Genomic DNA, 12465 nt, shown 5'->3' with positions numbered 1-12465 from the left:
ATATATATATATATATATATATATATATATATATATATATATATATATATATATATATATACACACACACACAACCACAGACAAGGTTAGTTAACCAACAAATATGTTGCCCCAAGAATCTAAGAATTGGAACAGAATCCATGAGAATCAAGTTGAGCACATTCACATGAGTTTAATAGAATGGAAACTTCCAGGGAAGTGCTTGCAAGCTACAAACTCCAGTCTCCAAAAAGTTCAAAATCTTAAGCACATTCAAATGAGTTGAATAGAATGGAAACTTCCAGGGAAGTGCTTGCAAGCTACACACTCCAGTCTCCAAAAAGAAGTTCAAAATCCAAGTGCATATACCAAACAGAGTGTTCCAAGACTGATAGCCCGAACAAATATCCTGTATTTTCCTACATCTTGGATGGAAAAAAAGGCCAACTAACAAATGCATCTCTAACTGGGGTTTTACCACCATTGTCAGTAAGGTCTTGCATATAACTTTAAAAAATGTGAAACATAGAGATAGATATTCATAGGAGTGCCAACTACACATCCATGTCACAGATTGCCTTCTTGAAAAAAAAAACTCAATATCTAATCAGCCATTACTGTATCTTGTGGCTTCTCTACTCCTTGAATATCTGTTATTCTGAGTCTGGTCAGTTCCTGCAGACATGACAAGCCAGATGTGCAGATTAACTATTGGATTAACCAACAAACAGAAAATGAGAATCTTCTACTCCCTTGGTTTGTTTTACCTGGCGATGCCCCTTGGTTCGACGGTAATTTTTCCTCCGCTTTTTCTTAAATATAATTACTTTTGCATCTTTAGCCTGAAAAGTGAAATAGTTTGTCATACATGGTTATTAAAAGATAAAGAAAATGCATCACAAGAAAAAACACCATAGGTTCTGTAAAAGCCAAATATTGTGGCATTTTTCCTGTACCAAATTCAGGGGAAACAGAAAGTATAACGATCCATATAAACTTCCAAAAAATAGGAGACACAAAAGGATCTTAGGAAAATTAAAAACTGAAAATGTCATGTCAAAAAATGTTTCCAACTAACATGCTAGGATCATGGGGAAAGAAAAATTCAATTTTGTGATTAAATGATACCAACTACTATCCACTCTCTTTTTTTCTGAAGTTTACACAGCGTGGATAGAAACACTGATAAAGATAAAGATAGATCATGGTTTAGCTGCAACTGGGCCAAAGTAAGCGGAAGCTGAAATGAAATTGTCAGACTAATGCTTGAAAAATAATGGGTCAAAGAATTTTTGTAATATGTTTCACAGGCTCCTGCAAGGAGGGGGGGAAACGAAAAAGGAAGGTCAATGGCTCAAAAAAAGGAGAAAGGTGACATATGCTACTTCTCAGCAAGAAAGAGGATGTTCTGAATTTTGAGGGGAAAAAAACACGCAAAGTATAGAGAAATTTCAAAAATGGTTTTCCAAAAAATGCTGTCAATAACTGGCATTGCAAAAGAGCTCTATCTAGCAGTACTACTACGTCATTCAATCAAAAAATAATGACAGTAACAAGGATTCAGCCTCTCACATGCTCTTCAACCACCGCATGAACTTCTGCATCTGGCAGAGTTGGCCTGCCGATTATTGTCTGAGATTTCGATCCAAGCAACAGAACCCTGTTAAGAACCAGCTGTCCAAACAGGAAGCACAGTCAATCAATATAATGTGAATCATAATCTCCATGAAAGTATACTAAGGGTGAATTCGGCTTCTGAGAAATCAACAACTAATTTTAAACTGCAAAAATCTATGTGCAATAGCAGTGGCTATGCACGAAAAGTTGGTTTTATTTCCCAAGGCTGCCACACCCAATAAATGGGAAATAGATCAACTAAAGACAAAACATGATTCATCAACCAAAGCACAGAACCAGGTGACAGATCAAGTGAGCAGACCGGTTTGCAATGATGCATACACCATCCACTTCCTCAGAAAGAACAGTGACAAGATTAAAAGTAAACTCACTTCATCAATCATTCACCAATATCATAATCATTTACAATATCATCACAACATAATCGTGATACCCATTTCAAGATAATATCCCGATGAGAGGAAGTCTCTATTCTAACAGAACAGAATCATGCTTCCCACAAATCATCATGCATCAGAAGTACTTCTCTTCCATAACAAACTGTTTCCAGAATAATGACTGAAAAGTAACATTAACTATAAAATAGCATGATTAATGCCATATTCTTAATTATTGTCACTATGGCATTAATAGTGGAGCTAAATGGCTTAAACTCCAGTTTACTACACATCATGCTATTAACTCACTAAAAACACACTGATAACTGTCAAGCTCTATTTGAAATGTGTTTTTATATGTTTCAACAATAGATCATAAACTCACCTACTAACTTATGTATACTTCATACTTATTAATATCAAAAATCTTAATTCAACTCCTCTTTTCTGCACCATTTAACAATTTTTGTATATCATTCTAATACCTATATTTGAATACAATATATGTCAAGAAATTCAGACATCAGAAAAGCTGGTTAATTCAGAGAAGAAATCATACAATAAACAAGGAACCAGGTGCTGTGAGATAATCACAAGTAATAGCTTGGAAGCACAACTACACAAACTGAAGAAACAACAAACAAAAATTCAGCAGTACCTTATACCTTGTCGTTTACTTCACACCATTTCAGCCTCTCAGTGTAGATACAGTCCCCATTGCAAACTTTGAACTGATGAGAGCCAATCTATACCCATGAAAAATAGAAAAAATATATCAAAATAACCAAGCATCCATAAGAATGAAACTAAAGAAGTTAATTTTGAAAACCTATTATGACATCCGAGCAACTGCAATTTGAGTAGTAAAGACTGTATCTGTAGCCTGAGCATCAAACTTGATAGCTTTTCCATCCTCTCTTTTTTGACAAGCAAACTCATTAAAACCAATGCATGTACATAAATATATTTTTTCTTCCATCTAGTCACCAATATTTGCAAAACATTGAAAATATCACATTTTTAAAGGTAGTTTCAAAAGGTTGATAACAATGGAAAATATCATGATATTTAAAAAAGAAAAAAACTGTAACAATCACAATATTTTTCAAGGAATTCAGTTTTGTTAAAAAAAAATTTTCAAATTTCTTATTATTATTGATTTATAAAATCTGTGAGTTGGTGGTTTTCCCAAGAAAATCCACTCATTTTTTAATTTTCCCAAAGAAAACCCTCAATGAGATATTGCATAGACCAATATTGTGATATATATGACCAAAAGTGAAAAACAAGTTTTAAAGTTTTAAAGTTTCAAAGCTTGATCACCACATGAGAAAATGAAGAGAGAGAGAGAGTTATTGAAGTGTATTCCCACCTCAATGACACCAACTTGACACAGTTAAGCAATCCACCCTAGTTGCCATTCTGAGAGGCTACAGAAAAGACTGGAACAAGACTACCAACCACGCACAATTGTTGTCTTGCATCAAAAACTTTAATTTGGAGAGCATGGATAATGTATATCCAGGTTGATCTCTTCAGACTAAAAGCTTAATATCATGAAGTAACATATAATAACATCCCCACAGCTCCATTATCAAAATTTACATAACTGGACCCTCCAATCTTTAGTCAACAACCATGGAAAAAGAATAATAGAACGTGGGTGTGATAGTGATTCACATTGTAAAGAACCGGCTTAATGAGCTTTGGGTTTCAGTCCGATTTTGGGTCATGGATCTAAGTGAGGTGTGCAATGTTGTTGACACCCTTTATATACAGATGTAATTGTAATGAAATACAAGTGTCAAAAACAATGTCACAAAGTGACTACAAGAAAGCACAAATCCATAAGCAAGATGTCACTAATAGACCAAATACAATGTGCCACAAGTGCAAATACCAAACACACACCAAGTGAGAAGAGAAAACTAAAAATATAAGTAACAATGTATTAAGAAATGCTTCAAAAAGCATTAAGAATGAATGGAGTATTCACCCCTATTTATACAATACATGGGGACCACGGTGGGGCTCCAATAGAGTCGTTGGGGGGGTCCCAACGACTCTAAGGGGAATACCAAATATGCCCTTGGTTAAATATGAAAAAGAAAAAGAATAAAATAAAAACAAAGAAACCCAAAAATGTCTCTAGCGGATGTCTATTTACATATGATCAAAAACACTAAATTGCCCCTAGTAGGCATTAGAAAAGGCATTCATAAAAAATATATATACATATATGAAATATATATGTATAGATATATATCATAAACACATAATATAGATATGTGTAAACAAACATATATATATATGATATTATCCATAAATTTTAACACCCTCCCTCAAACTAACGGTGAGATCACCAAGAGTTTGCTTAGGAGAAAGTAGAAATGAGGAGATGACAAGGCTTTGGTAAAGAAATCTGCAAGTTGAAACTTTGAAGTGACATATGGCAGTTGAATGGTGTCACAAAAAAATTCATCCCGAACATGATGACAATCCATCTCGATGTTCTTTGTTTGTTCATGAAAGGTGTGGTTGCTAGCAATGTAGATGACACTCTTATTGTCAGAATACAACTTTAAATGAATAGAGATGATGACTCTAATATCTTTGAACAGACTTAACCAGATAAGTTCAATCGTAGTTGTGACCATCGCCCTATACTCGGCTTCTTTAGAAGACAAATACATTTTGTTGTTTCTTACATCTGCAAAAAATTGATAATTCTCCAAGAAAAACACAATAACCTGTAGTAGAAATATGATCATTGGGGTTACCACCCCAATTAGAGTCAGTATAAGAAATTAAATTGCGAGATGAAGAAGAGGATAAGAATAGTCCTTTTGTTATTGTTTCCTTTAGATATATGATAATTCGCATAACAGAAACCATGTGAATAGTAGTAGAGGCATTTTGAAACTGACTTGCATTGTGAACGGCATGAGCAATATTTGGCCTGGTAATAGACAAATATGTTAGTAACCCAATCAATTGACAAATCACCGGCTCTCATCTTAGCATTGATAACTTCTAGAGTCTTCAGTTTCTTTTAGTCAGTCAAGTCACACTTAGCAATAATATCTGATACAAGCTTCATTTGAGAAAGAACACATCCGCTAAGAGAATAGGCAACTTCAATCCCTAAAAAATACCTTAGAAATTCAAGGTCAGACATATCAAAATTATTTTTAAGAACATTTTTAATAGACTTAATGCCCATTTTATCATTTATAGTGATGATCATATCATCAACATATAACAACAAAATAGTTATGTGATCACTTGAATTCTTAACAAAAAGAGCAGTATCAATATAACAAGAAATAAACTCACTATCAAGAACTTTACTAAAGCGGTCATATCAAGCTTTTGAAACTTCTTTAAGACCATAAAGAGCTTCATTAAACTTAGGATTTTCCCTTTTTCTATCTCAAGACCCGACGGAGGACCTACATAGACTTCTTCACAAAGATCCAAATTTAGAAAAACATTTTTGACATCTAATTGGTAGATACGTCAATGTTTAATAGATGCTAAGGCTATTAAAGTTCTTACACTAGTCATTCTAGCAACCGGAGCAAAAGTTTTCTCATCATCAATTCTATAATCTTGTGCATAACCCTTAGCAACTAGCCTAGCTTTATATCTTTCCAATAACTCATCACTTTTAGTTTTGACTTTATAAACCCATCTACACCCAATAGCCTTTTTTCTCAAAATGAGACTTATAATTTTTCAAGTGTTAGCTTTGTTGACTGCTTCTAATTCTAATGCCATACCATCTATCCAATGTAAATATTGCTCAACTTCTTTAAAGTTGAAAGTCTCATGATATGAATGAATCATCATTAGACAAGTTCTATAATTTGGAGAAAAGGAATCATATGCCACAAACTTTTGATGAGGTCTACTACTCTTAGAGGATCGTCTAGGTAGGGATTTCTCTACTTGGTCTTCTAAGGAAAGATTTTGTGAATATATGTCAAAAGCATTTTGATGTTCATTTCCCTCACGCCGAGTATACATATGAATGTCATTAGGATTCTCACTAGGAGAATCATCTCCTTGATGAGAATGGTTATCACAAACAATTTCATTATCACAAATTGTATCATTAGATTTTTTATAGTCATTTCTAAGTAACAAGTCAAATAAGAAAGAATAATCAATATCTTCCTTGGGCTTTTTATGTTCAAATCTATTTTGTTCTTCAAGAAAAGTCACATTTCTTGAGACACAAAGTTTATTATTTTTAACATCATAACACCTATATCCTTTTTTATTTTCATCATAGCCAATAAAAGCACATTCAAGAGCTTTTGGTGAGAGTTTGTCTTGTCCTTAAAAAGAACAAAACATTTGCAGCCAAATATTCTTAATCTTTTAAAATCTAAAGATATTTTAAAATAAAATTTCAAAGAGAAAAACATTTTTTAAAGATGAAGATGGAATCCTATTTATAAGATATATTGCGGAAAGAGCGGCTTCGAACCAAAAATTCTTTGAAATATTTTTAGAAATGAGAAAAGTTCTTGTGGTTTCAATAAGATGCCTATGCTTTCTTTTGGCAAGGTCATTTTGTTAAAGAGTTTTGGGACAAGATCTTTGATGAATAATGATATTTTATTTGAGATAATTTTGAAATTCTTTTGACATATATTCTCCTCCGGAATCGGATCTAAAGATGGCAACGCTGGCCTAAATTATCCATTAAAAATATGACTTTCCAGTCAACATTGATGGATGCCAGTTGATCGAAGAATTTTATCATAATAAGGTGTGGGATTTTTGTGGTAAAGGAGCAGAAAGACTTGCATCTTTCTCTTGGTCCTTTTTCTATCTGTTGATCACCATGCTTCATAGCTACATATCCAAATATTGTGCTACCTCCATCATAGTGAGGTTACACTTGACACCGAGCTCCCCTTGCCTTCCAACATATCTTATTTTACCTCAGCTAATTGGGCATCATGGCAGTCTAAGTTTCTTATAAAGTTATAATCCTATTATCCAAAAAAAATTTTAAATAAAGTTATAGTCCTGGTATAGGATTGACTTCATAGGCCTTATCAACAAGTTACCTCTGTGTGCAAAAAAAATCCTCTCTTGGTGGGAAACCCTCTACTACCACTAATCTAGCTTATGTTGTCTGTGCTAAATAGGACCAACTTTATTAAGTAGGACTTATGCTATTCTCAATGAAAGCATGTGATTAGTTTACCTCATCTCAGATCCGTTTTTATATTTTAAGAACCTTATCTATTACACACTATGCCACACATACTCCCATTCCCTATCCCTTATATATTAGTCATATTGAAAACTTCACAAAAATGGTTGTATCCCTGTATCCACAGCCATATCCATGTGACATAGATTACACAGTATCAGATCTGTTTATGTTCTAAGAACCTTATCTGTTACACTATCATATATGGTTCCCACAACTGCTGCATAAACTTAACACACAAAGAGAAATTGATACTTGATGGCTGAGCATGCTCATAAATGCAAGGTCTTCATTGATTAATTGAAAGCAATTGAGAAAATTTTTGCTGATTCAGAGAATAATGTACATGATCAGTGAAGTTGACTTCAAGCCCTCTGGAATTATATCAATGGAAAGTTCAATTGCACCAGGAATATTGTCTTGAGAAACAACATACTGTCCATCATGAAGAACCCCCATCTTCTGCTCCTGCATCCACCACTGTTGAGGTCATATCCAGGTTGACGTGGATGTCGATGTCCACTCTGCTAGCCCCTACTGAATAGACCCATTATATAGACACATGATATGGCCATGTCATGGTACTACTCGTCCCTCTAATCATTTTTCCAGTCCTACAAGGAAGCCAATAGGACTCCATTGACTTTCCAATTTGTTTTGTTTGCTCCGGAGAAGGTCCTACAACCTTCATTACATTTGGTGGCAGTTCATGCCTCTTCCAACCCATCAGATTATCAGAACATGCCCAAGAAAGTGTGGTATCTAGAGGTGGGTGACACTAATCACCAAATAAATGACCTTGCAAGCCTGTCTTTCCAATCCAATTTACTGGAAATGACCATGTCGACATAGGTGGTGGTGTAGGAATTACTATTTTCTCTACTTGTTCACATGCCATTTACTCATACTTCATGCCTAGCCCTTAAAAAATATTTTCCATGTCACAAAAAATAAAAGGGCTTTCTTATTCCTCATAATAATGTTTTTTTTATTTCATCCATATTTCCTTTGTCCTGAGGCAACCAGGAAATTGTCTTACTCAAAGCAAAGATACTGTTAGTTATATATGTCAACCTAAGATATTCCACGAAATCATTATCAGAAGTATAAGCCATTCTATCCAATCATCAGAAGTATTTCTTTACATCCTTGGCGTTCTCGACTTATTCACCGATCCATTTGAAACTCTTCAACATCCTGTCAAAGCAACTACATTTTCAACGTACCACTAGTAAAATGCACCTTTGTGAAGCTCTTCAAATGGCTAAGAGTTCAGGCTTTTCATTTCATATCTCAAATTCCAACGCCATGCAGTTTTTTTGGATAATTTTAGCTCACAATGTGGGTCTTCCTTTTGAATGTAAGGTCAGAACCCTAAAGTATATTCGTTTAGCTTAAGCATAAAGTCGAAAATCTCTTTAGTACGACTTCCACTATATGCTTCGATCTGCTTCTGGCATTGAATAATTTATCCACCTGGATTAATCCTTCATCGCCTATCAGGCCACCATAACCACAAGCAAAATGATGCAGCGGAGCACAAGCATCACCATCACCTAGTTGAGATCAGCCTTGCACTTCCTGATCATGCCCGATTTCCCCTCCATTTTCTAGATGAGAACTTTCTTGCTCTGCTTTATCAGCTCCTTCTTGCACAGTCGCTTAACCTAAAATCTCCTTCGAAAACGTAATTCAAGAAACTGCTTGACTACTTGATTCTTCACAATGTCGGTTGTGTCCGCAGAATTGGAAATGCACGAATTATGAGATAGGTTGGAGTTCCAATTCAATAATCGAGAGTCCAGCTAACTGAAACACAAGAATGTTCAAACAAAAAAATCAAGGAGATTCTAGACTTCCAATGACACCAAACCTTACTCTAAAAAGAACCAAAAAAGAACTGAATAAGTAATTTCTACTGTCAATCTGAACAACACCATTTCGGCAAAAAAGGACATCAGAGAAAATAGAAATGATGAAAATGCACCACAGGAAAAAGGAAAAAATCATTTTCATGAAAATTCAGGAAAAAATAAAGGGAACAGAACCTAAAAGGAAAATCACTACGAAACCTGAATCACAGCGAAGATAGACTCCCACGGTTTGAACGGTCGATCGGACGGTTGCAATTGCCCGATCACTCTGTATCCAATCTCAGCCGCCTCTTCCACCTTCTCAGCATCGCTTATCTCTCTTTCAACCACGCAGTTAGAGACCTCACCCTCCTCCTCATCGCTATCGTCATCCACATCGTCATCTTCTTCTTCTTCTTCTTCTTCTTCTTCTTCTTCTTCTTCTTCTTCTTCTTCTTCTTCTTCCTCTTCCCGATTCGGCCTGAAATCGGGCTTCCGGGTCGTCGTCGAGAAGCCGAGACGAAAGTTGGATACGATTTCCTGGCCGAATTCGCATTTCTGAAGCGAGCCCGAGGGAGGAGAGCGAGAAAGAGGCGGGTCGGAGGAGAAGAGAGGGAGGGGTTCTAGGGTTCTTATGGGGTTGTTTAGAGAGAAGGTGGAAGAGAGAAGACGGGCGGAGAGCAGCGAGTGGAGGGGTCGCCTTGCCGCCATGGACCACGCAACTCTTGAGGACTCCCTCGATCAGCCACTCTATCGCTTCTGCAGAAGCGGGAAAACAGGGTTTAAGGACGATCCGAGACGAAAACGAGTCGTACTCGTCATTGTCTCGGATCAAACGGGTTGGATACGGATCGGATCATTGGAAGTCCGAAATTTTTTGCAATGTGTCCGGGTCCAGAACTGGATTCCTTGTGGTGGAGTTGAATCTGGAACCAAACTTTGTGTGTGAGCACTACTGGATCCAGTGGAGTCCACTAATGTATTATTATTATTATTATTATTATTATTATTATTATTATTATTATTATTATTATTATTATTATTATTATTATTATACACACACCAAAATGGGTATGTGCTAAACCCATTTTGGTGCTAAACCACATGCTAAATGGGCTTTTCAGCTTATTTGGTGCTTTTTACGTTTCTGCCTTATAAATGTGTTGGGGCATGGTGGATTTACTAAGAATCCACACTTGGATCATGTATTTTCCATGAAAAAAAATGACGTTTGGAGCCTAGAAAATTTACAAAGATTTTAGACGGTTGATTTTTCAACATTAAACTCCGCCTGTGTAGTTATACACTGCCGGTCCCAAGCCCGGATAAAGGAGGAGGGTTGCGGTAGGCCTGTGACAGCCAGCATAAAAACTTTGTCATATCCTATGAAAATGAACCAATATGAGAATTTCGTTGGGGCGTTCCCTACTGAGCGACGCGTTGTACTCTCTAGGCCCGGAGGCAGTGATAAATGTGCAAGGGTTGCTAGGTCGTCGCCCAGAAGCGACGCGTCACACCGGCGCCCGGGTGTGGTGTCAAATAGGCAAGGGTTCCCTCACTTTGTTGGACGGGTGGGGGTAAAGAAGTTAGTCCAAGACCATAAAATTAGGTTAGCCACTTGGAACATAGGGTCTTTAACTGGTAAGTTGGTAGAGTTAGTAGATGTTATGTGTAGGAGAAAGATTGATATTTTATGTCTTCAAGAGACCAAATGGGTAGGTGAGAAAGCTAAAGTGATAGAACCTTGGGGATATAAGATTTGGTATACAGGAATAAATAGGAATAGGAATGGAGTAGGGATTGTTATGAGTCATCAGTTTATAGATAATGTAGTTGAGGTCCGTAGGAAGGGTGATAGAATTTTACTTATTAAATTAGTATTAGGTACGGATATTATTAATATTATTAGTGTTTATGCACCTCAAGTAGGTTTAGATGATTCCATTAAGCATCAATTTTGGGAAGATTTAGATGGAGTAGTACAAGAGACATCTTATGGAGAAAAGCTTTTCATCGGCGGTGACCTTAATGGACATGTAGGCATTAGTAGGGATGGATTTGAGAATATCCATGGAGGCTATGGTATAGGAGAAAGAAATGAAAGTGGAGAAAGGATTTTAGATTTTTGTTTGTCCTATGATATGATCTTAGCAAACACCTGGTTTAGGAAGAGGGAGTCTCACCTAGTAACATTTAAAAGTGGGGTTAATACGAGTCAGATAGATTTTTTCCTACTTAGAAAGAGAGATAGGGGTTGTTGCATCGATTGTAAGGTTATACCAGGAGAAAGTGTAGCTACACAACATAGAGTCTTAATTTTAGATCTTAGAATTAGACAATGCCGCAAAAGGGATAGACATAGGATAGATCCTAGAATTAAGTGGTGGGCACTGAAAGGAGCTAAACAAGGAATGTTTGTAGAGCAGGTAGTTAAGGAAGTTGATTGGTGTCTCGAGGAGGATTCAGAATCAATGTGGAATAAGATAGCGGGTGGTATGAGAAAGGTAGCTAAGGAGGTATTGGGTGAGTCTAAAGGCGGTGCACCACTAGGTAAGGATACATCATGGTGGAATGAGGATGTCAAATTAGCTATTAAGGTTAAAAGAGAGTGTTATAGAAATCTAAGTAAGAGTCGTGATAATGAGAATTTGGAGAAATATATGATAGCAAAGAAGGAAGCTAAAAAAGTTGTTCGAAACGCGAGGGCTAAGGTATATAAGGAGGTTTATGACAAGTTGGATACCAAAGAAGGCGAGAAGGATATTTATAGGCTTGCAAAGATGAGAGATAGGAAATCGAAGGATTTGGGTATGGTTAGATGTATCAAAGATGAAACGCAAAGGGTTTTAGTCAAAGATGAGGAGATTAAGGAGAGATGGAAAGATTATTTTGATAAGCTATTTAATGATAGTCATGCTCAAGATCTTGGAGACTTCTCCATTCCTTTTCATGAGATAAATCGTGACTTCATGCGCAAGATTCAAAAGAAAGAAATTGCAGAGGCTTTGAACAAAATGAAATCAAGAAGGGCAGTTGGCCCAGATGGTATACCTATCGAGGCTTGGAAATGCTTGGGAGAGAAAGGTTTAGAATGGTTGACAAATCTTTTTAACTTGATTTGGCGAACAAATAAGATGCCTAATGAGTGGAGGAAGAGTACTTTGGTGCCTTTATATAAGAATAAGGGTGATATACAAGATTGCACAAACTATCGTGGTATAAAACTCATGAGTCATACTATGAAACTTTGGGAGAGGGTGATTGAGTCTAGGTTGAGGAAGGTTGTCATGATATCGGAGAATCAATTTGGTTTTATGCCTGGAAGATCAACTATGGAAGCTATACATCTTCTTAGACAACTTATTGAAAGATATAGAGAGAGGAA

The 12465-nt window shown here is 36.2% G+C and overlaps 1 protein-coding gene across 1 annotated transcript; it reads right to left on the bottom strand.

The window, feature by feature from the left end:
- Positions 1 to 317: 317 nt before the first annotated feature.
- On the bottom strand, positions 318 to 9794 carry LOC149814666 (large ribosomal subunit protein bL21m-like). Its single transcript, XM_089989196.1, has 5 exons — positions 9300 to 9794; positions 2660 to 2740; positions 1552 to 1653; positions 747 to 821; positions 318 to 654 (listed from the first exon to the last, which is right to left on the bottom strand). Exons 1-5 carry the CDS (start codon positions 9789 to 9791, stop codon positions 583 to 585), a joined length of 822 nt encoding a protein of 273 aa, XP_089845322.1. The 5' UTR covers positions 9792 to 9794; the 3' UTR covers positions 318 to 582.
- Positions 9795 to 12465: the final 2671 nt, after the last annotated feature.

The sequence above is a fragment of the Nuphar pumila genome, chromosome 15 (assembly GCF_984573655.1).
Source record: "Nuphar pumila chromosome 15, dmNupPumi1.hap1.1, whole genome shotgun sequence".
NCBI lineage: Eukaryota > Viridiplantae > Streptophyta > Magnoliopsida > Nymphaeales > Nymphaeaceae > Nuphar > Nuphar pumila.
Note: the sequence above shows the minus strand (reverse complement) of the source record. Positions and strands in the feature narration are given on the sequence as shown.